We start from the raw sequence: 26,084 nt of genomic DNA on the forward strand, positions 1-26,084 counted from the left end.
CCGCAGGGCTAACAGATGAGGATGCAAGCAGCTGCTGCTGCAGGCCAGTGTGGCAGCATGGAAACAAGGCTGCACTCTGGACACCAGGCTCAGTGCTAGGTGGTGGGGCCCGGAGCCTTGCCAACTCATCAGTAGGGGAGGGAATATGGGATCTCCCCCGCCCAAGTCTTACAGGCCCACCTCTTGTCTGTTATAATAAAATATTACTTTTAGCTATGTTCTGAGAAGTCACCATTAGTGCACTTTATATATAAAACCCTTCCACTTTATATATAACATCAGGTGTCCCCTCCCCCTCCAATAAGCATCACTTTACCATTATTTACATTTAATCTCCTCTGCGATTTATTTGATTTGGCAATATTGATAAGATCCCCCTGCATACCCCACAATGGAAAGAAGTCTGCAGCATATTCTATATATCAAACTACAGGACATTCCAGAGTACTCCAATACAGGTGCCTAACTATGCATCTGGGGCTACAAACTGACTTGGACAAAAAGGTAACCTAAAGACAAAGGATTCTGGGAAGAATACAAAGAACAGGACTCACCTTTGTGACATGTATCTTGGACCCCACTCCTATGGCAATCAACACAGTACCTAGCATTAATTTCCTCCTGTCTCTCCCTATCTGCTTTGATCTGTAAAATCCTTCTAATCATTTTACTCTGTGACACCCTTTATCTCTGATTCACATTCCTTCAAGTCTCTGTACTATAAACAAACAAGCTCTGGTCATCTCCTCCTGTAATTAGATTTATGATTCTTTCCTGGGTTATTGAAGTAAAATATAACATCTATTGAACAATTGCATGGTATCAGCCATCTGTTTTACGCATACAGAAACATCCTGCCCAGGATGTCTCCCACCTTTCTGATAAAGTTTGGAGACTGATGGTTGAAATTGGGAAGAGTTCCACCCTTTGCTGTATCACTTACACCCACACCCCAGGACACAGGGCTTAAAAGCGTATAAAACAGGCTGCCCTACTCCAGCCAGATGTGTGACCCCAAAAGGGTGCCCAGACTTGAGTCTCACCTCCAAGACTGCTTGGGTCCAGGCACAGCTACACACAGGTCACTGGCTATTTTGCACAAGGATTTTTAAACATCTGGAAAAGGTGATTATTACCCCCAAATGTCCTATTTTGTCTGTAACACCTCCATTTTCTCTTTAGTTTTGCTTGTATGAATGTATCCGGTTGAATGCCTTGAATGTATGATTGTATTCATATTTAATCTGACAGAGATCCCTCTGTTTGCACTTAAACTGCCAGCTAAGCCTCACAACTAAATTCCCCACCTCCTAACTGAGAAGGGTAGTCCGGCTAATAATATCATCTTGGAAATCCTTGTTTTCTGTCTAGGATTTTATCAACTGCAATAGTGTACCATCATAGCCTGGACTGCTTGAATATCTATTATATCTTATGAATATAAAAAAGCACCAGTTCCAACAGATTACCTTGAGTGACTCCATTGGTTACTTCCTTAAGGAAAGCTTGCCTTTTATATGTTTTAGTGATTCTAGTCTTAAGATCAAATGAAAACCACCAAGTTACTACATCAAAAATAATGCTATTTTGTCTTCTTCTATGAATGCAAGAGCAGACTAATTTATTAGCAAAGAAACAACAAGAGAAGCAAACAAAACAAAACGGATACGTGAACCACATTTTTTTCAATGATGAACTAATCATCTGAACCACACACTTCAAACAAATGGCTACTCTAAGAATGAAATCAGAAAAGCAATTAAACCAAGGATTAAGCAAACAACTGAAGAAAAACAATCTCCCACAAAAAAAGTGTTTTTGCCATATATCAAAAGAATTACTGATCAGATGGGAAAACTTAGGAGGAAACATAATCTACAAACAGTGTTCAGACCCACCAGAAAAATACATCAGATGCTACGATTTGCAAAAGACAGAAGACACCTCCTCACTTCTGCAGGAGTATACCGCATACCCAGCAGTTGTAGACAAGTTTACATCAGGACCACACAACGTAGCATCCAGACAAGAATAAAAGAACATGAAAGACACTGCAGACTTGGCCAACCTGAAAAATCAGCAGTGGCTGAACCTAACCTAACTCAAACAAGACACAGTATCTTATTCCAGGACACTGTAATGCTGAACAACACATCCAATTACCATGTAAATTACACAGAGAAGCCACTGAAATGCATAAACAAAATTTCAACAGGAAGAAAGGAAGTTTAAAAATGAATAGGGCATGGCTTCCGGTCCTGAAAAACACACAATGCCCTACAGCTTACTACAGCACTACAGAAAAGATTAGAATTTCAATAGCCAATCCATACTCAAAAGAACCCCCTCAGGTAAGCTCCTCAATTACATGCCACAGCTCAGGAAGCTCCTACAAGATAATGACTCAGTCCTACCCCACCTGCCTGAGTAGATATAAATTACCTGCCTACCAACGTCTTCTCAATTTGACCCAGAGAGAGCTCCAGTTTTCTGGGTGACACCTCTGAGGCTGCCAGCCACAGTTGCTAGTGAAACGTCAGGTCTCATAATGACAAGACGGCCACACAGCCTGGAAAATTTACAACCAAAAAAATATCTGTTTTTCAAGTCTTTCTCTAGAGTGATTATTTTAGCAACTTTCACAATGACAGAATCTGAAAACTGCTCCCAATTATTTTTTCACATAAAATCAAAGAGAAAAATCTCTTTAAAGACCTTTTCAATCTCAGAAATGGGCATACTGATCAGCCGTAAGAATTCTTTCTTACACAAAAATACTGCAATCTAATCTGTTAATATTAAAATGGCACATTTAAATATAGTAAGCAGGAGATAATAAATTACATTTCACCTCTATTCAAATCTACTGCAAATAGACTGTTTTTGAATAGTCTATTTGTAACTAAAGTGTAACTTACCACAACTGGAAATTGGCAGCTTGTGTAGAGTCACAGAAGTCAATACCCATTGAGGTTGTAATAGATTCCCCAGGCTCAAGAGATTCTAGTGAACAAAATATGTTGAAAATAAAACTAAACATGGGAAACTCAGCTAAACATTAAAAAAATTGTGCCTTGTTGAAATGTGAATTAGGTTCTGTTTATCTTAGATTGATAAATGCTACTGGATTTGCATGATTTTAGAACAAATGTTTTGCTGTTTATTGATCAGATATTAACTATCGGGACTCTAAAGGAATCAATTAAATAGGGACTAGTGGCTGACCCTTTTAGGTTCTCCAAAGTGAACTATATGTAGATACATATTTATCAGTGTCAGCAATGACACCGGAGTATTGCGGTGACCTTGGTAAGATGGTGTTTGAAAAACCTCCGACGTATGCCTGCTGTAGCAAGTCATATTTTCGAATAATGATTCCATCGCAAAGTAGTCAATATACTTGTGTAATGACGTAATTTCTTGTTATTTTTAAAAATGGCTATTAAGGGCTGAATGAACCAAAATCCTATTTCAGTAAGTAGTGAAAGACAAATCTACAGTTTCAGGAAATTACATATATAAAATATTGCATTTAATTTAATACTACCTTATACATTATTGTTACTGCATTAAGGTACTGCAACATTATGGTCCTTCTTTGCATTATTTTTTGGACCTGAGTTCAATGCCAACTTAATTACCAAGACATTCATTTACTTTAACTTCATTGAAAGTTCTCCTGCCATGAATGATTATTAGTCAACAACTCTATCATCTTCACCCTGACCTGGATAGCCCAGGCAAGCCCGGTCTCATCAGAACTTGGATGCTCAGCAAGGCTTGGCAAGTACTTGGATAGGAGACCCCCTTGGAATACCAGGAGTGGGAGGTAGAGGCAGGCTGTAAAGCCACTTCTCTGAATGTCCTCCATGCCAAAATAGGGGTCACCATCAATCATCATGAGTTCCAGGCATGCACGTGCACACACACAGAGAAAATATCAAAAAACCCCACAACTCTATCATTTTCTCCCCTTTCTACATACTAATTTTAATTAAACATTCCATCCCTACACTTGTGTATTCCCTATAATGCGACATTTAACACAATTATACAATCAATCTCTTCCTCCTCCCTTTCCTCTTCTGAAGGAAAAGGTAGTGGATAGATGAATAAAAAAATGAATGGAAATTTTTCATTCATGTTTTAGTAAGTTCTCATGTCAGCTACTGTAATGCACTATGTGGGGGCTGACTTGGAAGTTTATAAGTTTCCTATAGTGCAGAAACACATACAGGCTTAGAAAGCATGCAACTACTCTGAGTGTCATTGGCTTATTAGCTGCTTAGTTCAGTTATAAAGTTCTAGTAATCTTAAAACCATGGATGGGCTTCAAAAGGACATGGAACCGCACTTTCATTCCAGTTGCACCTGGTTAGGGGGATATTTTATGCTTTGAAGCATCTGGTGGCATCACTGCTTAATTCCCAGCATGGCGAATGGTTTCTTCATGGTGGAACTTTTTTTTAAAAAAAATCCTTTTTGAACTGTTTCTAACTGTGCCTGGTTTGAAATGTATTTATATGTCTTATGGTGTCTTGTTATTTGTTATTTAACTGGAATGGTACACCACTTTGGGTACAATTTGTCTGGCATATAAACTGACATTTAAGGATATAAATTGAAAATATACTTCTCCACAATGCCAGCATACAGATAAGCCATTTAGTCAAACATTTATTTATTTATTTATTGGATTTATAGTCAGTCCTCCCCTGTACAACAGGGTATAACATAATATCTGAAATTTAATATTAAAATCCTAAAACAATCCTTATAAAATCGTTACAAAAGATGGCATATAAGAAGGAAGCACAATCTAGTGCCCCTTACAGTGAGAGAGAATAAATATCTACCATTTGTCAGTAAAACTATACAAACACTGAAGGGGAGGGAGGAAAGGAAAAGAAAGAGAAAGGGAAAAGGCCAATCTAGAATGGAAAACCACTGCTGCCCTCAACCATAAGACTGGCAGAAAATCTCCATCTTGCAGGAATGTGGAGAACCCCACATGCCAAAGACGATCAAATCTTGCAAGGCCCAGATCTCACTCGACAGAGGATTCCATCAGTAGGGTTGCCAAGTCCAATTCAAGAAATATCTGGGGACTTTGGGGGTGGAGCCAGGAGACATTAGGGGTGGAGCCAAGATCAAGGCTGTGACAAGCATAATTGAACTCCAAAGGGAGTTCTGGCCATCACATTGAAAGGGACGGCATACCTTTTCAATGCCTTCCTTCCATAGGAAATAATGAAGGATAGGGGCGCCTTCTTTTGGGGCTCATAGGATTGGACCCCCTGGTCCAATCATTTTGAAACTTGGGGAGTATTTTGGGGAGAGGCACTAGATGCTATACTGAAAATTTGGTGCCTCTACCCCAAAAGACAGCCCCCCCGGAGCCCCAGATACCCGCGGATCAATTCTCCATGATTTTCTATGGGAATAAATCTCCATAGGGAATAATAGAGTTCCCAGCAGATATTTCCCTCCCTTCCCCCCGCTTTCTGACGACCCTGAAGCGGGGGGAGGGCCTCCAAACTGGGGGATCCCCTCCCCCCACCTGGGGATTGGCAACCCCATCCATCAGGTCAGTGCCAGGACCAAAAAGGCCCTGGCCCTGGTTAAGGAAAGCCAGATGATTTTTGAGCTAGGAATCATCAGTAAATCACTAGCCATTGAGCAAAGTGCTCTTTGCAGGGTATACCAGGAGAGGCAGTTCCAAAGATGATGGTCCCAGACTGTTTAGGGCTCTAAAGGTTAGTACCAAAACCTTGAACCTGATCCTGTATTCAACCTGGAGCTAGTGCAGCTGACAGAGCACTCACTGAATATGGGCTCTGAAAGAGGTTCCCATAAGAATACATGCCACCACATTCTGGACCAGTTGCACTGTCCAAGTCAGTCTCAAGGGTGTAAAGCAAGTTACAGTAATCTAATCCAGAGGTGAACATTGCATGGATCTCTGAGGCTAACTCAGGTTGAGACAGATAGAGAACCAACTGCCTAAGCCAGTGCAGATTGCAAAATGCTAGCCTGGCAATATTTGTGACTGAAAGGGAGGCATCCAAAGTCACATATACTTATTACTTTTTACTAATATTCCGCCCTCTCCAAAAGCAGACTCAGGGTGGCTAACAATCATTTAAAAACATCTACAATTACAATTTTAAAGCAATAAAACATTTTATGGTGCTGTTTAATTTCAATATAGGTGGGATCTTTCTTTCTTCTGGCAGTGATCCTATAATTATCATAGACTTATGACAGTGGGCATTGGTGTTAGAGACATACCGTCAAGGGCTGGAAGTTGGTAACCCAAGCCCAAATCTCTCCAGCCCAGGTACAGAACCCCCATCTTAGATGGATTTCATTTCAGCTGGTTCTGTTTTAACCAACCAACCACAGCCTCCAGACCCTCAGCCAAAATATCTGGGGCAGCATTCAGCTGGTGGTCCATCAACAGATACAGTTGGGTATCATCTGCATACTGGTGACACCCTAGCCTGAAATTTCACACCAGCTGGAAGGAGCACATACAGATAATATTGTGGAGAGCACAGCATCTTGGGGAACCCCACATACCAAAGGATATTGTGGTGAAACTCTCTCCCTTAGTGCCACCCTCTGTCCCTGACCTTCGAGAAATGAGACAAACCACTTTAGGGCTGTCTCACAGATCCCCACATCGGTGAGCTGGTGGGTCAAGAGATCATGATTGTGTTAAGCGTTGCTTTCACCACTAATTTCAGTGGTATGCACATAACTATGTACTAGTTTGTAATTGTGAAGATCACTCCAGTCATTTTTGGAGGCCCTGCTTGGGTGCCCTCACCATCTGAGGCTAGACAGGTGGCAACCTGATAAAGGGCATTCCCAGATGTGGTGTCAAAACTTTGGAACCCTCTTCCTCATTGAAATTTGTTTATCTCTAAGTGAAAACTTCTTTGTTTGGTCTGACATACACCCAGTAAAATTTTTATTGGCCCTCCACCCTGGCTGTGGTGTTATGTATGTTTTTATTTAATTATTTTATACATGCTTTATTTTAAATGCTGTTTTAATGTTGGCCATCTTGGGTGGAACAATGACACAGGAATGTAAATACATCTGTATAAGTAAAAACATCTGGATGGCTATTCTAAGTAAGCCATTAAAAAAAACCCATTACAACTGCCATTTCATCCTACACATGCTATCAAGAAAAAGGGTGCCATCTTAAATTTGCATACAAGTCACAGTTATGTACAGTAATGAAAACCCTTTTCTGTATAACCCTTAAAAAAACCTGGGAAGATTATCTTACATTCAGGTTGACATCCCTTTCCAGTAAATACAATATTTCCACTATTTTGTATTAACACTTAAAAGAAAATAAAAGTTTTTTTATGAATAGTTCCAAGAAAATAAAACAATTACCTATTGAATTAAACAGATGCATTCTCATGTCACTAGGCAGCATCTTCTCACCTACATGGATATTCTCTATCTTCTGTTCAGTAGTGTTAGATAATGTTATTTGGACAGATACCATTTTATCACCATAAATGCATGGCTGTCTTGAAAAGTGATAATGAGCTGCTAATCCTTTCCCACTCATTCGGTGTAGTAGTTCATGAGTTTTTGTTGGCACAAAGACTGGAGTGATGATCTGCGGTATATGGAAAATTAGAAGTTAATAAATATGTTGTTGGGGAAAAAAATTGACAAATGCACATTGTGGGCAATCAAAATTACATCCTATGTGTAGCTCAAGACATTCTGGTATATAGGATTAGACTGCTTATTTGGATCAACGGAAAACCTCTATTATAGAGCTCAAAATGTGAGTCATGATCACTCAACTAGCAGATGGGCTGCAGCATCAGAAGAACTTTCAGGCAGATAGATGTAGTTTATCACATTCTTCCGATACACTGTGGAAAAGTTACCAAAATACAAAGAAATCATCAACTAAAAACAAGGCAGAGGCTGTGTTATTCCAGAACAATGCAACAATGACGCCTTAGGATTGGTTTCAAGGAACCAGAACAGCTTGGATAGTGGGACATGGTGGAATACTTTGGAACCGTGTTTTTGGACTGGTAATATTGTGCCATCAAACCATGATGTGAATGTTAACATGTGCCTCTGCCTGAGTTCTGGCTCAGTGTAAAAGATAAATGTAGTTTGCTGAACATATGAACAATGAGGACTTTAGTTCCATTTACATCTTAAAAGCTTTGTAAGACTGGTTTCCTCTAATGCTGCGTCCATGAAAACAAAATACCTCTCCAGAAGAAATGAATACTATGAATTAAGAACTGCTATTACTTCTAATAGGATGGCCCAGTTTCAAAAGCTGGGCAGTTCAGGCACATTTTTTTACCAATTCCCTACACAACATCTATTCACGTGTAAGCAGCAACTTTTCCAAATATGAGCACATGCTGATATATTGTGACCAGTTGAACTGGGAACTATGTTTTTGCTTAATCAAATCATTCTCAAACTGACTGAAGTGGGACACACTTTTAAACTTACTGTAAGTTTCAGGACTTTAAGTAACTTTCTCTGTTCCCAACATATAATGCAGGAATCTCAAATCAGGCTGTATTTTATTGTCACAGAGGAAAAAGATCCAAATTTGCTAAAACTGCAGAGCCATTTCTGTGGAACTTCCGGGAACAGCAGCAAGAGCATAACAGCTGGTTTCTGATCTCTGCAGCTACTGTCTTTTTATCTTTGTTTTAGCTCTGATCTCTTTTAAACTTGTAATCCATTAGTGAGACAGTTGTAACCCACTTTTGGGTCCAACTCAGAGTGTGAGAATCACTGGCTCTGTTAGGTCCAATATTGCTGTATACTTACGAACAAAAGCTGATATGAGATTGTTGCATTGTATTTTGGGTATGGGGAGGTAGCATGCTGTTATATTACAAGCAGATTCCAAAAGGCAGTTTAAAAGCAGGTCACGCTTGAAAAAGTTTAAGAATTACTGCCATAAAACAAAATATGAGACCAGTGGCACCTTTAAGACCAACGAAGTTTTATTCAAAATGTGAGCTTTTGTGTGCACGCACATTGAAAGTGTGGATTCACATGAAAACTCACACCTTGAATAAAACTTTGCTCTCGCCTTGAGTAAAACTTTGTTGGTCTTAAAGGTGCCACTCATACTCATACTTTGTTTTACTGCTTAAGACCAACACAGCTACCTACCTGCATCTGCCATAAAACAGTAATAGATATTAAAATAACATGCAGAAAATACTGCAAACATTTGACAATAAAATCAACAAATACATTATTATAAAAAATACTAATATATAGAACTTTCTCCTCTTTCAGAAGGAATAAAAATAAAAGATGAGAGAAGAGGCCACAACTCAGTGCTACAGCACATGGTTTGTACGCAGAAGATCCCAAATTCAGTTCTTGGCATCTCCAAGTAAAAGAATCTGGGAAATGTTAACTATTAAGTCTTCTGGCTCTGGCTTTTTTTAGCCAGTGTTGATACTGGGATAGGTGGACTAACGGTCTAACAGTACAATGTCAGCTTGACGTGTTCAATGTTGGACCATGCAGTTTCTCCAAACATGCAGAAAATTCTTGTTAAGCTTGTTCAAAGGTAATCTTGATATAAATATTTCACTAATTGTTGCTGCATTTATAGCAAGAGTACTATTGAGCAACCCAATATTCCAAGAAGATTTGATAGTGTGGAATATATTTTAAATAAAAATGGTTTGTTGAAAATATATATATAGCATAAAAAAATTAACTGAAGTATAGAGGTGATTCATTTTTGTCCTAGAAAACAACTGAATTCTGAAAATGGGAGAAAAGGCAAGAGTAAGGTCCATGTAGTACATACTTGAAATTTTAATAATTATACTATGTACAAGCAGGGCTTTTTTTTTTAGCAGGAACACAGTTCTGGCTGGCTTGGAGTCAGAGAGTGTGGCCTAATATACAAATGAGTTCCTGCTGGGCTTTTTCTACAAAAAGCCCAATGTGAAACAATGGTGACGTCAGGGGGTGTGGCCTAATATACAAATGAATTCCTGCTGGGCTGTTTCTACAAAAAAAGCTCTGTGTACAAGTGAAGGAGCTGGGTATGTTTAGCCTGGAGAGGAGGCAGCTGAGACTTGATATGATCACCATCTTCAAGTACTTGAAGGGCTATAGAGGATGATGCAGTACAGAATTGTTTTCTGTTGACCTAGAAAGTAGGACCAGAACCAGTGGGTTGAAATTAAATCAGAAGAGTTCTCAGCTCAACATAAGGAAGAACTTCCTGACAGAGCAGTTCCTCAGTGGAACAGGCTTCCTCAGGAGGTAGTGGGCTCTTCTTCCTTGGAAGTTTTTAAACAGAGGCTAGATGGCCATCTGATAGCAATGCTGATCCTGTGAACTTAGGGGAAGGTATTTGTGAAGTTCCTGCATTGTGCAGGGATTTGGACTAGATAACCCTGGGGGTCCCTTCCAACTCTATGATTCTAAGTGAGGGCCCACAAGAGACTTGCAGAGAGGGGTCATTCCTCCAACTTTGTTACCTTCTCTCATTTCCCCTTCTCCCCTCACACCTTCTATGTTAATCTCCCTCCTCCTTTCTCCTTCACTCCTTTTCTGGCAATTCTCTCATTCCTTTTTCTCCCATAACCCCTTCTATGTCAACCTCCCCCCTCTACTCCCTAGTCCTTCTCAATGTCCTGCTCCCGTCTCCTTCCCAATCTGTTTCCTCAGACAATTCCCACCTCTTCTTTCTTTGTTCTATCCCCTTCAGACAATATTCTTCCCTTCTTATTCCCACTTTGAAAGTCACAGCAGCTGTGGCAGGGCCTCTGGTAGCTGTTGCACCACCTCAGGGCCCTCAGGAGCCATGGCAGCAGCCTGGCTATCAGGAGCCACAGCGATTGTGTCAGTCCCCCACCCCTAAGAGCTGCTGCTGTGGTTGCAAGACCCTTGGAAAACGTGCTAATGGTAAGTATTCTGTACCTCTGTATACAAAATTTTTCTTTTGGGGGGCAGAGGACTTTAGAGAAAAATCTTTCTTTCAGTGTGGCCCCAATCCACAGATTTAGAGATCCATTGATGGGGCTGCACTTGAGAAACAGATATATAGATTAAAGGTTTGGCCTCTCCAACTTCCTCAATTATTCATAAGAGAATGACAACTGATTAAATACTCAACCAAGAGATAACTGATGAGCTATTACTAGAAAAACCTTAAAACAGAACATTTTTTCCCCATAAGTCTGTAATAGCAACCAATGCTTCAGATGAGAATGACACAATATTCACAATGGATGGCAGAAAAAAATGTCTCATGTATGAACCAGAATCTCATTGGTGGAGATGAGACAGGAGGAAATTGCTGGTTGGGCGGTGGAGTCTATGGAATTGTACTTGAAAATCCACCCTCTCCACCCCAAAAATATCCAGGAATTTCCCAGATTGGCAATCCTATCTCCTTCTCAGCCAACCTTTATCTGCCCCTTTGATCTCAGCTTTCCATCTCCTCACCCCTCCATGCAGCCTTGACCTAGGAAAACGACAGTCTTTCTCCAGCTTATATCATTCTTCTCTCCCCCTTTTGATCTGCACAACAACACTGTGAGGTAGGTTAGGTTGAAAGTCTGTGGCTGGTCCGAAATCACACAGTCAGCTTCTACAGCAATAACTTGGGTCTAGCAGACCCTGATTTGTGTACTAACTGCTACTTCACACTGGCTGTCATGGGGGGGGGGAGGGGTGCTGCTGAACAGTAGCTAGCAGCCAGGCCTAGTTAAATCATGCAGTCAGGTGGCATCAAGTCACCCAAAGAGGGCTGCCAGGCTTAGGATAGCCAACCTCCAGATGGAGCCTGAAGATTTTCTGGTATCACAACTGAACTTCAGACGACAGACAATAACTGCTTTGGAGGCCTCTCCTTTCCCCAAACTCTGGCTTCCTTAAGTCTCCACCACATCTCCAGGAATTTCTCAACCTGGAGCTGGCAACCCTAGTCAAGATTGAGCCCAATGAATTCTTCCCTCAAAGGCCAAAAAAGGCTTGGAAAGGGTCTCCTCCCTTTGCCTTTACTGACAGAACCAAGCTTGGAATACTGCGATTGCCTAGTGACAGTCATTTTGTAGGGTAGACTCTATGACATTACATTCAGCTGAAGCCTCGCCCCTCCTCAAACTCTGGGGAGCCAAGCTTGGAATACTATGGATGCCTAGCAACAGCCACTGTCTATGACAGTTTGTTAGTAGCTTTATGCTATAGAAAATGCGCAAGTTTTGAATAACTGTAGTTTTCAGCTACAAAAATTGCTGAAATTTTTAATTTTTTTTAAAATTAAGGATTAATATTGTGACTTAGAGCAACCCCCATTTATCCAGTATGCTTACTATAAGCTCTATATTCAATTAAGGAAACATACCAGTTTAATAAAAGACTAAAATCAGTAACTGTATTGCAGACCGTGCTTGAGTTTCTGAGTTAAGTTCACGGAATCATCATTGCTGTCACATGGCTCACCATCTAGCTTTTGTTTAAAGTCCTCCAAAAGAGGGGAGCCCACCACTTCCTGAAGAAGCCTTTTCCACTGAGGATCTACTCTCTCAGGAAGTTCTTCCTAATGTTTAGCCATAAGTACTTGAAGATGGTGATCATATCACCTCTCAATCATCTCCTCTCCAGGCTAAACATACCCAGCTCCTTCAACCTTTCCTCCTAGAACTTGGTCTCCAGACCCCTCACCATCTTCGTTACCTTCCTCTGGACACATTCCAGCTTGTCTATATCCTCCTTAAATTGTGGCATCCCAAAATGACCATACTCTGGGTGAGGTTTAACCAGAGCAAAGTGATACTATCACTTTGCATGATCCAGACACTATACTTCTGTTGATACAGCCCCAAATTTGCCTTTTTAGTTACTGCATCACACTGCTGACTCATGCTCAGTGTATGGTCAGAATGTTTGCCAACCCTGGTCCCAACCACCTGAAATCACCCCAGGGTCCAGAGCTAAAAGCATCTGTTGGGTGGATGCCGGAGGCCTGCACCATTGAGGGCTCAGTTATCCACAAAGATGTGCAGTCCCTCCCATGACACCTCCTTTTGCTGTTGTGTCTGCAGAAATTACATCTCAGCCTCTGTCCTGACTTTCACATGGCATGATGATCTGACCCAGCAGAAATTCTTAGTTCTGTAGTCACTGTTGTCCCTCCCCCTCCTCTGCCAGTGGGGGGGGGGGCTTGGAGGCCAAAGGCTCTGAGGGCAAGTGCCAAAACCTGCCCACTGGTGGCCGGGGGATGCAGCTAAAGGTGCTGAAGAAAACTCCAGCTACTTCCCAAGACCCCAGCCACAGGGCCCCATTCGGCACAGCCCATCCCGCCCACACTCTCCTCCATGTGGGTGTCTGGAAAGCTATCATGAGTGGCAGGAAACCTTTGGCAGGGATCAGAAATGGATGGAGGGCTTTGCATAATCTGTAACCATGGCTGCAGGGCTTCTGGAAGGGCTTCTTGCCATGGTGAGGGACAGAATAATCAAGAAGCTCCTGGAGAACCTCTCCAAGGGCCCACAGAACCCCCAGCTCCTCCTCCTGCTATGCATCCAGTGGAGGTGGCATGCAAGGTGACACAGGGATGCCCTTTGTGGCGTGAACTTGTGAAGCCATTCAGTGGCTGCATATACTAACAAGTACCATATATTGTATGTATTTTATTTAGAAACAACAAATATTGCCACACATACTGCTTTTAAATACATGGATTTTATTACTCAAAAGAAAGTATAACATTTGTATAACAGCTGCTCTTACTTCTGCAGTTTTTCTCTTGTTCTGTTGCCCTGTTTATCATGATGCAGCTGCCTTGAAACAACACTGGACCAGGACACTGAGGTGGAACCCCTGGAGAAGTTCGCACCACCCTTTCTCCACTTCTTATGTGATTTTGGACGATGAGTGGCTTGCTGGCCTTTTGACTGGGGAGTGAGGTGGCCAAGGAGAGCCCCAGGCGAGCAAGGCCTGCTTGGGCTGGTTGGATCTCTAGCCAGCCCAAGCAGGCCTCCCTCACCCGGGGCTCTCTTCTTGTGTTGGGTTGCTTTTGGCTGGTGGGGGGGACAGCATATGATAATGAGCTCCACCACATATTTTTCTACAAGACAACCCCGTGCTTAACTTAGGGAGACAACTGGCAACATTGCAGCACAGATGTGGCTTGGGATTGCTCTGTTAATTTAACATAAGATGTAAGACCAATGAAACACAAAAGAAGATCCAGCTAAGAATGGGTCGAACTGTTTCATATATGATTTAATACAACCTGCTGTACACTTATAAATCCCTCCCCTAAATGGGTTAATACATGTATACAGTAGCTATGAGCAAACCAAGCTACAAATCCCTCCTGCATATTTTAAAGAAAGTCATCTGTGTACCTTTAGATGTTTTATGAAAATAACCAATCAATTCTGCAGACACAACATTATTTCTAAAAGAAACCTGTGTGGCTGAAGATACAGAGAGACAAACCACACATATTTTATCAGTTTATTACAGTAAGCAAATAAGCGTGGAATGAGAGTGCACATAACTGTCTACTTAGTGCTTACTGAAACATTTATAAGAGCTGTTATTTCCCTAATAACAGACAGATAGTGTGCAATTTTAGAAAGGAGAAAAGCTTCATATTTAACACTTCACTAAAAAGTAACTGAAGAGTGTAAAATGAAAAATACTCTGTGCAGTTAGCTGGTAATGGACCATATTATCAACTCGAGTTAGATTTATATGATACAAACTAATCACTAATAGTTATTTTATGACAAGGCATGTCTGCTTCTTGGGAGGTAGATTTAAGATTAAAATTGTAAAACTTTTAACGCTACTGTTTTAAAAGTGACTAAAACACTGTTTTGTTTCTTTAAAAAAGAAAAAATAAGACCAGGCAAACTTCTACTGCTGTTTTTGACACAATCTTTTGAAATATATAAAATACGAAGAGGCCATTTCTTGTGTTGAAATGTAAAACATGGAAAGGACTCCCAGAGGTCATCCCAACTGCTGCAAGGGTCACACAATATTCACATCTTTCTCCAGTCAAAAAAAGTATGTAAGTGTGTGATAGAGATCTTAAATGTTTTTATCAGACATGATTAACTAGCAGGATCAGTCCAATGGGATTAAGCTGTAAAGTGGAGAACCTATTGATTCTGTTGCAAGCTGTGAACCTTGTGTCTGCGTGAGAAGTTACTGAAATTGGGTTCCATTTTAACACCCTGATAACTGAAGACGACCAGTATTGAAACGTCTTGGAATCTAGAAAGGGCATCTTATGAAGGCTGTAAAGATTTCCTGATCCTTTTATACTGGAAAGAATTCTAGAACACGCCATTGACTGTGCTATGGACTATTTTTAGGAGGAAAGTATTATGAAGACTACAAAGATTTATTAATCCCTCTATTGGAAATTTTTGGAATAAAATGTTGACTGTGTTAGGGATTATTGTTTGGGGGGAAGAAACAGAAAATTTATTCTGATTTTATATACACTGGTTTAAGATTGTAAAAAATACATTTGTTTTAGTGTATTAATAGTTTTTTCAGCAGTATTCTATTTGACTATAATAAGTTGACAGCAGAGAACAGATACAACAAAAGAATATTAGACTTGTTGAGGTATACATTTTATGAAAGGAGACACTTGATCTCACAACTGCAAAACCATTCTGCGGCTTTTAATTATAGTTTTGTAACAGCAATGGGCTGAATAATTTAATCCTTTGTTCTTAAGAAACTTTTCAACTACTCTCCTATCTAGGACAAAATCCAAGAATGACCTATTGAGCTGAGCTATTTTCTCTTATGCATACTATAAGACTATGTGACAAGAACTCTGGAATACTTAAGAAAAGATAAGGAAACAGGTACCAGAGCTACAGTTTAAAGGAAGGAAAATTGCTGCAGGTTTGTAGTACTATAGAAAACGTAATAAAGCAAAAAAAAAAAAAAAACCAGGGCAAAATCAGAGAGAGATAAGCACATTGCCATGTGTGAGTAAGAAACACTGGACCAATCCAAAGTCTTTTAACATTTTGAAGATAAAAATAATGTAATGCACTGCTTCTAATTAGCTGTTAAAACTACTTTTTGGATCCAAAGTGCCTCCTGGAAAAGCAAGGAAGAGTAGGCTGCTGACTTCCACCAGCCTCCTCCTTCCCAAGTCATGCTATTTTGGAGCAGCTCTTAATCTTTAGGAGCAGCTCTTCGATGAGTATCCAGGTTGCTGGGGGTAAAGTGTAGATGATTGGGGAAGGCAATGGCGAACCACCCTGAAAAACATCCAAGTGGGCAGTCGTGTTGGTCTGAAGCAGTAGAACAAAGTAGGAGTCAAATTGTACCTTTAAGACCAACAAAGTTTTAGTTAGCGTGTAAGCTTTCGTATGCATGCTTACTTCTTCAGACGAGGGGATACGGTACAGTGAGCTGAAATATATGTAGTTGGTGAGTTAAGAGTGTAAACTGATACAAAGTTAGGAACAAATGGCAAAATAGTGTAATAAATTGGAAGACTATTTGGTCTGGATAGCAATAAAAGGTAATAAAAGGTGTTAATTGCTGTTGTCGCAAGTCTAGGTAAAGTAAAAAAGTATCAGAATAATTATTCAAATAAGGGATATTGGCTTTTCATCTCACTACATATACTTAACCCATTTTCATTTTATGTGTTCTTTTTTTCTAATATCAAACTAGAATGATGAATGTATAGAATGATGTTAAAAAGTAAATTAGGTGGACAAGAACATCACTAGGAAATACATGTCCTTTTGTTTTGTTAGACTTGCAACAACAGCAATTGCTGAATTTTATTTACCCAACTATCATCTGAAGCCATATTTGAAAACTCTTAGTCGGGGGGGGGGGGGTCAGAATCTGATGATGCTTTTAATATGTTTACAATGAGATTTATTTCTGGTCTTCCTGAAACCTTCCTAGGGAGGAACGGTGGCTCAGTGGTAGAGCATCTGCTTGGGAAGCAGAAGGTCCCAGGTTCAATCCCTGACATCTCCAAAAAAAAAGGGTCCAGGCAAATAGGTGTGAAAATCCTCAGCTTGAGACCCTGGAGAGCCGCTGCCAGTCTGAAAAGACAATACTGACTTTGATGGGCCAGAGGTCTGATTCAGTATAAGGCAGCTTCATATGAGTCAAAGCAAAATTAGAATGCATGATCTAGCAGAAAGGAGTATTAAATTCAACTTTTTGGTTCCAGAGTAAATCATTCTTTGAATAGTATTGATGACACTACAGCCTTTGCTGAATGGTAAATTTGCTTTCTACTGTAGCTTCAGAACCCCAGCATCTTATATGGCATCAAGTACCAATCACTTTCTTTACCTAAATCCTTCAGTTCTCCATTAGGACAGCTGCGTACCATTAATTCTGGATACCAGCGGTCTGTGTTCTGACAGCCAATATGTTACAGATACCAATACTACCAGCTTCATGGATCACAATATGGAAGTATATGTCCTTTAAATCTAGGACTGCAAACTAGGAGCCCTGTTGGAAAAGTGGTAACCAATGTTCCCTCTAAGCTGCAGAGTCTTGTGAGCAAAAATTCTACTTTGTGAGCTACTGGCATTGAAGTTGTGAGCTGCTACATAAATTAATGTGCTCTGAGGTCATCCTTCCTGAGCGAAGACAAAAATGTGCGAGCTGGAGGCTAAAAATCTGTGAGCTAGCTAACTCAGCTTAGAGGGAACACTGGTGGTAACTGCTCCTGGAGAGATGACATAAGGAACCTGGACACACGGACATGTTTATTAAGTTCCCTGAGGTCTAGGATAGGTATTTTCCCACCACCTTTTTTGTTGACAGCAAAAAAATCTATTTAATATCATTTATCATTTCACATTTATATCCTGTCCTTTCCAAGACAGGCTCAGAATAAAAATCTAGGGGAAAAAAACTGTCCCCTTAGCTCGCAAGGGTAATTTAACAATAGTTTCCTTGGACAGGACAGAGACTACCTCTTGGGATTAATTAATTTATGGCAGTGGGTGCAGCATAGCCAGGAGATCTGAAAACTGTCTAGCAGCCTGAAACTCTAGCTCTTTTTGTGGCAGATTAGGTTTATTTTTGGGGCTGAGAGAACTGTGACTGAGCCAAGGTTGGCTTCATGTGGAGGAATGGGGAATCGAACCCAGTTCTCCAGATTAGAGTCCACTGCTCTTGACCACTACTGCTGTCTACCTCTTGGGAAATGAAGGAAGATGTCAATGCTGATGGAATTTGCACAGGATGAACCGGAGGCATGGAATCAAACTCAACAAAATACCCCTTTTTTATTATCAAGAAAACCAAAGCATCATTAGACTTTTAAGAATGAATATACCCGATCCAGAAAGAAAATCTGAACTGACAGTCAGGCTGAAGCGACTCTCTAGAATGTTGCTCTCTCAGGGATTGAGATGGGTGCTTTTCCCTTTGCTTACTCTGGAAGTTTTGATTGTAAAAGGACCTATAGGGTTGTTGTGGGTCTTGAGGGGCCTAAAATCTGTACTCAGGGAATCTACAGGACCTAGAAGGCTGGTACCTTTGCATATAAGGGTATTTGATGAAACGATATCCAGCAATTTAGCAGTGAGTTTATTTCTATAGATGCAGTCTAGACCACCATCTGTTTGCTCACTGAATTGCTCCTGACCTTTGAATGGAAGGTCCTCAATTCTGGCCCTAGTGTCTTGAGGGAGTGCATAAGACCTAAGCCAGAAGTACCTGTGGAGGACGATTCCTGAGGCCTTAGCTCTGCTGTGTGTCTGGCTGTATTCAACTGCAGCTTCCCTAACTTCTGATCCTCCATGAGCAACACCCTGGCAGTCAGGGAGTAAGTCAACAAATAGACCCATATGATCCCATACCATCTTCAAGCAAATTCCTTGGTATTCACCTGTAATAGCGGTGAAATTGGAGGCATGAAGTCTCATGTCCCAAATGACTAAATTTTTCACCAGAGAAAGTCTCTATCTAAGGGTGTCGAATGTGTCCCTGTTCTCCCCTTGGAGAGACCAAGGAATTTGCTTGAGGATGGTGGACAGATAATTGGTGCCATTCTCCCTGACCTTACACAAATTTTTCCAGCTTTCTAGCAGAAGCTGCAATGGAAGAAGGCTTGGCTGCACTTCCCCATGGCAATGTCATGAATACCCTGAAACACAGGTAAGGCCACAGGTCCAGAATCTAGAGCATATCAGACATTCATATATAATTTCCATAGTGGGACTGGTGGACTGTGGCTCTGAAGACATATATTTAAGACCCAAGAACTTGGCCATATGAATAAGCTGCTTGGAATACGATTTCAAATCCTCTGTCAGAGATTGTACTGAAGGCTCACCTGTGTCATCAGGTGAAGGTAAGGACATGTTTTCAGATTCATCTTTGGAATCCAGATCCATTGGCTCTTCAGGGTCAGACAGGAGTGAAGCTGCATCTCCCACAGAAGAGTGGCTAGGTACACATTTCTGCTTGGATCTTCTTTGGTCCAGTTGATTAAAAGGAGGCCAGAGAAAGAGGACTCATTGATCTTGTTGATCCCACAAAGACCACTGTGGTGGGATCATTATCAGAAAGGGAAACCAGGAGGGATGTTGGGAGTCTTGCTGAAGGAACTGTTGCTCATACCCTTTCAAGTTCATCCTGAGTTGGTGAGACTTTGCGGACATTATCATCATATGGAGCCAGGGATCGATGTCATTGGCCTGATGTTGATGGCACCCTAGGGATGCATGAGAGACCCACTACCCAAAGTGGCAACACTTCCTGCTGAGGTGATGGTTAGTTGGAGTTGATGCTTGGCTCCAAGGAAGTCAGCTCAATGTCCAGGAGAAGATGCAACTTCGGCTGCCAGCAATACCAACATGTGGTGGTATCAAGAAGAAACCAATTTTTGATGCTGGGGTGATCTCGAGGGGAAGGTGATCTCAGCCTTTTTTATTTCTTGGAAGGCAATTATGAAGCTGAACAGGTGAGGACAGGCGGTCTGATTGATACTGAAGTTGATGGAATTGGTGCTGAAGCTACTGATAAGAGCCCTTGGTCTTTTATCAGATTGCACCCACTTTTCTGCTTGTGGATCCAGGGCTCCTAACACCTCCTCCCACCACTCTCACATCCCTCGCTTTCAGGGTCAAACTGCAGCAGGCTGGGCTTGAAGCCATGTTATGCCCTTCACCTAAACAAAATAGGCATGACTTATGGCTGTTGTTCTGTGCCATTTTGGTTCCATATTCCTCACATATCTTAAATAAGGCCATTTGACCATCAGTGCTCATGAAGAGAATAAATATGATTTATTTATTTATTTATTTATTTATTTGGTGACTTCTATCCCGCCCTTCCCACAAGTGGCTCAGGGCGGCTTACAACAACAATAAAACAATAAAACAGTAAAATCAGAGCAAGTTATTACCTCTAAAATCAGACAATTAAAACCTAAAAACCTTAAAATTAAACATTAAACTATACAGTATAAACACAAAAATCTGGTAGCTACATTATCTCATCAGGCATAGGCTAACCGGAAGAGGGCTGTCTTACAGGCCCTGCGGAACTGAGCAAGGTCCCGCAGGGCCCTCGCCTCTTCCGGTAGCTGGTTCCACCACATAGGGGCCATTGTGGAAAAGGCCCTGTCTCTAGTTGCCTTGAGACGCACTTCCTTGGGCCCGGGGATGATGAGCAGATTTTGAGTGCCAGACCTCAGTGCTCTCTGGGGAACATGTGGGGAGAGACGGTCCCTCAGGTAGGCAGGTCCCAGGCCATATAGGGCTTTAAAGGTGATGACCAGCACCTTGTACCGGACTCGGTATATTATTGGAAGCCAGTGCAGAGCCCGAAGGCCCGGCCGGATGTGCCCCCACCTTGGGAGGCCCAGTAACAGCCGGGCCGCGGCATTCTGCACTAGCTGCAATTTCCGGGTCCGGCACAGGGGCAGCCCCATGTAGAGGGCATTGCAGTAATCCAACCTCGAGGTGACCGTGGCATGGATCACTGTTGCTAGGTCGTCGGGGGCCAACTGCCTTGCCCGTCTAAGATGAAAAAACGCGGACTTGGCAGTGGCCGCTATCTGAGCCTCCATCTTTAGGGACGGCTCCAATAGCACCCCCAGGCTCCTGACCCTGTCCGCTGGCCTCAGCGGTACACCGTCAAAAGCTGGCAGAGGGATTTCCCCTCCCGGTCCCCGACGGCCCAAACAAAGGACCTCTGTCTTCGCAGGATTCAATGTCAGTCCACTCAGTCTGAGCCACTCAGCCACTCCCATGATGGGAGACAGACAAGGCTCGTGCTCTTCTCATGGTGGCAAGGGAAGAACTGAGGGAAGAGTGCTCGCCCTGCCATGTGACCTATTGACAGCAACAGAAGTACAAATGTGCATGTTTTGTTTCTGTTAATTTTTGTGATCAAAAGCCCATTTTTAGCATGCCTCATTTTCTTTGACAAATTTTCCATTCTGATTTGATTCTTTTACACCACTTCAAGGCATTCACACATAGCATACCACTTGACACTATTTAAAGGTATGCATTCATTTTAATAGCAATATTTCTCTTTTATTGAAAAATAGAGGGGCCATGATTTCATCTTGAGTGTTGAGAAACTATAAAAGAAATCTGAACGTTCAAAGCAAACTAGAGTTGCCACAAAATTTGGTAACATCCTTAAAATGTATCTGTAGCCATTTATAACAACTACATGCAGTGCTGCTGAGGCCCATTTCATAGACAGCTGAATAAAAAAAATCAGCAAAAAAGGTGGTTATATTTATCTTCAAGTAGCACTTTTAAACAAATACATTTAAGACACATTCACATTTTTAATTCATTTTTATTTTTCTTATAAACAGCAACTCAAAAGTATTTAAATGTGTAATTATGAACACTGCACATTCCATTTTTGGGGTCAATAAGATTCTAGAGATATCAGAAGGGCAGGATGCAAGACACTTTACTGGAGTCATTCCACATGTGAGAGAACTTCCACATTTGTTTTCATGCTTCAGTAATCACATTATTTTGTTAAAAAAGGGCATGTAGTTCTTAAAATACCATCTTTTCAAATACAAGAGTGAAATATGAATCGCCACAATTCTCTAAAACATTATGACTGGTTTTTACAAGATGTAGCTGAAAGCTTTACACTGATATACTTCATAAAGCCAAATCCTTCAAGTGCTCTGGAAATGTGAGGTGCAATAATGCGAATGGGGCTTGTGCCAGCAGAGTGCTTTGAAATATGAGTAATCCTCATGAATATTAAAGTCTGTCACATGCCACAGATTCTTTTGAAGCAGCTGACTTCACTCAGACTAATCATATGCTTAGGTTTTTAAAATATGCTTCAGTCCATTGTTAAATCAGTCATTAATATGTAAAGTTTTGTACATGAACAAAGAGCAACTTTCAAAAAACATTCAATTGTCAGATCCTGTCGAAAGTAGAAATGAGTTCAGTAGTACCTTAAAGACTAATAAAACTTGTGCCACAAATGTTGTTAGTCTAGGTGCTACTAGATTCTTGCTCTTTTCTACTGCTACAAACACAGCTACCAATTTTGTTTAAAGTAATTTATAAAAATCAAAATATATTACACCTATTTCAAAGATGACCCACCCCTCAAGGTGACCTTTTCTTCTTCTGGGGAGCTTGTGACAAGAGCACCTGTAAACTCTGATCATGCAACAAAAACAAGATTTGTTCTTTAGCAGTGTTTCTGTACTCACCAAGAACATATAGTAGAACAATTTTTTAGTCCAATGGCACCTTTAATACCAACAAAGTTTATTCAAAGTATGAGCTTTCATGTGCAAGCACGTTTCTTCAGATACCTGCTTCAGACCAACATGGCTGTCCACCTAGATCTACCAGTAACATACAGATTCATGTGGATATTCAACTATCAGTGCCTTCCACCCTTCTGAAACTGCACCATGTATGTACAGCTGCCATTATACACACTATGCATAAGTACTACTTGCAACGTGGAAAGGTATGGTACTGGGAGAAGGATAAGCCAGGTAAAGGGAAGTGATGACGGATATTTGAAAGATGTTGCCCCTTCTGGTTCTTCTTTCTGCTGGGATAATACTGGTGACTGCATCATTCCACTGGTCTACAAAATCTTGCTTTTAAATGCTAGGTCAGTCATAGACAAAGTAACAGCCATCCAAGAGTCAATCCTGGATGAGAGGGCTGACCAGGCATATATCACCAAATGTAGCTGGGGTGGGAAGTTAATCTTTCCTGACTGTGCCCCCTGGGTATTTGGTGATACATCAGCAAAGGCCTAGCAAAGTGGAAGGAACTGCTGTTATGCCCCTAGTGTGGTGCCCTGTCAAGGATCTTTCCTGTTTTGAAAGTGCAGACCTAGTCCTGGGACCGCAAATTTGGATTGGGATTCTGTTGGCATACCAACAGAATGGCTGCTGCTCAGCCATTTTCTTGCCTGATTTCATAAAGGTAGTGTAGAGGACTCCTAGGTTGGTTGTTCTGGCGGACTTCCTTGTCCAGAGGAACTTGGGACTTCATGGTGTCCATGATAGCCAAGCCTATCTCAAATAATAACTGACTGAACACACAGAAGAAGGTGGGGGAACTGAAGAAAGTCCCCTCATCATGGATAGATCCCCACTTCCTGGGGTTTAGAACTTACAGGGATAACATGGGCTAAGGGATCATTAAAACTGATCAACAGTCAGATGGATCCAAGAGCTTTTCAGATGGCCTTCAGGGGTTTCCCTGTTAATATGGTTGGCATACTGTTGATGTCCTGGTTAATCTCTGAAATTAGAAGACGATCTAGGCAGTTAACACAGTTGTTCCTAGGTGCCCTCTCTCAAAACCTGGTAGATACTTGGTTTACTAATGGACTATTGGATATGAAAAGACAAGCTAGTGCTACAGTAGGAAAGATTCAGATTTGGTTAGTGCTCATATTAAAGTCTACTTCTTGGCTGTAACAACAGCGAAGAAACAATACTTTTCAGTTTATTCATTCTGAGAATGTGGACAGGATTCTAGGAAGTCTGAGGTCTACCACCTGCTTGTATGACCCTTTCCTGGCTGCTTAAATCCACGGGGTTGGGGAGCTGACTGGGACTGGGAGATGGCAAATGCTTCCTTAAGAGAGGGTGGTGGTCACTCCTCCCTTGGAACAGATGGTGGCCGCCCTGAGCCACTCGTGGGAAGGGCGGGATATAAATTCTAAATAAATAAATAAATGGTGGTGCACCTACTCTTACAGATACCTACTTTGGACCTAGGATGTTGAATACCTATTCTCTATTCTCAAGTATCCCATTTTTTGATTGAATGAGTGATGGTGGGACAACTCCAAGGCCTCCCAGATGAAGTGGATTGCTTGGACCCTTTCCAATATGTTTTCAGGCCTGGTTATAGCACTGAAACAGCCTTGGTCACCCTGGTGCCAGGAGATGGATGGGAGAGTGTAACCCTGTTGATCCTCCTTCCTGGACATCTCAGTGGCTTTTTGTACCATTGATCATGGCATTTTTCTAAATCACTTTTTGGGGTTAAGACTGGAGCCAGAGTTTGGCACTAGTTTCAGCCTTGCAAGGAAGAGAGTGCTGAGGGACTGCTGCTTGGCCCTTTAGCCCATCGGGCTTCACTAGGTTTGTTTTGCCCTCCATGCTTTTTAACATGTACATGAAAGGCTGGGGGAGATCATCCAGGTATTTGGACTAGGTTGTCATCAATATGCAGATGATACTCAGCTCTATTTTGCACTTCCAGCAGATTACAGGCAGGTTGTAGAAATCAAAACAATATGCCTGGAGGCAGTTTGGGGATCAATTATGAATACCAAGATGAAAATCCTGACAAAATAGGGGTTCTACTGCTGAATGGAAGGACTGATTCAGGAACGGATGTGTCTCCTGTTCTGAATTGGGTTGCACTCCCCCTAAAGGAGCAGATTCTATAGTTTGATGTCTGATTTTATTTGATTTTTAGACTGCCCTTCCTGTGAACAGGCTTAATGGAAGCAGTGGCCAGACATGTTTTTCACCAGTTTACTCCCATATGAACCTACTGATCACTACTGTCATCTTCAGAGACCCTTTGCTGTCCAAGGCTAGAGGGGTAGCAACCCAAGAAAGGACCTTCTCAGCCACGACACAAAAATTATGGAATTCCTTCCCTTGGAAAATTCATTTGTCTTCCTATATCGTTTTCCACTAGCAATGTTTTGTTTGGCATTCCCTCACTGACCCTCCTTCCTCTTTATGTGCTTTAATTGTTGTTTTCAGGTAGTTTTATACCATTTATTTCAAAATTTTGTTTTAACGTTTTTGTCACTTTTGGAAGCATACACTGGTTGGAACATCAGCACAAAATACATTAATTATGTTTAAATCAGTGTATATTAGGGATGGGCATGAATCGAAGCTAAAATAGCCAGTTCATGGTTCATTCTGAATCGGATCAGGTGTTTGCATTATGCATGACTCGCAAAACGAAGCAGCTTCTTTTTTGGGCAGTTCAACTGTGTTGTTATCAGTGAGGAATCCTCCTCACCCACTGTGATGTGCCCAGCATGAAGATGTCACCCGGAAGTGACATTATCATGCCAGGCATGTTCATGGTGTGCTGGCACTTTCTAGCAAATGAACCACAATTTGTTCTGAAAATCAAAACAACACAAACTGAACCACTGAACTGAGCAAACCAATGAACCATGAAACAAAAGGAACCACCATTTTTGCATTTCTTGCCCATACACTATACTTTTTAAAGCACATTGTTCTCTAATTTTACAATTGTATTGTTGGCAGTGTTCCCTCTAAGCTAAGTTATTGTGAGCTAGCTCACAATTTTTTAGCCTTTGGCTCACACATTTTTATCTTAGCTCAGGAAGGGTGGCCCCAGAGAGACAGGTTGCTTACCTGTAACTGATGATATTTGAGTGGTCATCTGTGTAATCATACTGTTGGGATAGATGGCACCTGCACAGATTCCGACAGTGATTCTAAAGCATGAATTAAGAATTTTCATGCTCAGCCACTGAGCATGCCCAGAAACTCCACTGCGCATGCT

At 41.4% G+C, this 26,084-nt stretch overlaps 1 protein-coding gene across 1 annotated transcript in view; it reads right to left on the bottom strand.

The window, feature by feature from the left end:
• AP3B1 (adaptor related protein complex 3 subunit beta 1) overlaps positions 1 to 26,084 on the bottom strand; it is a 364,644-nt gene that overhangs the window by 67,326 nt on the left and 271,234 nt on the right. Inside the window, exons 23-24 of the mRNA XM_060235861.1 lie at positions 7,417 to 7,648; positions 2,919 to 3,003 (exon numbers count right to left, since the gene is read on the bottom strand). Coding sequence (XP_060091844.1) covers positions 2,919 to 3,003; positions 7,417 to 7,648 — 317 coding nt within the window. The remainder of the gene's footprint in view (positions 1 to 2,918; positions 3,004 to 7,416; positions 7,649 to 26,084) is intronic.

This window comes from Heteronotia binoei, chromosome 4, assembly GCF_032191835.1.
Source record: "Heteronotia binoei isolate CCM8104 ecotype False Entrance Well chromosome 4, APGP_CSIRO_Hbin_v1, whole genome shotgun sequence".
Taxonomy (NCBI): Eukaryota; Metazoa; Chordata; class Lepidosauria; order Squamata; family Gekkonidae; genus Heteronotia; species Heteronotia binoei.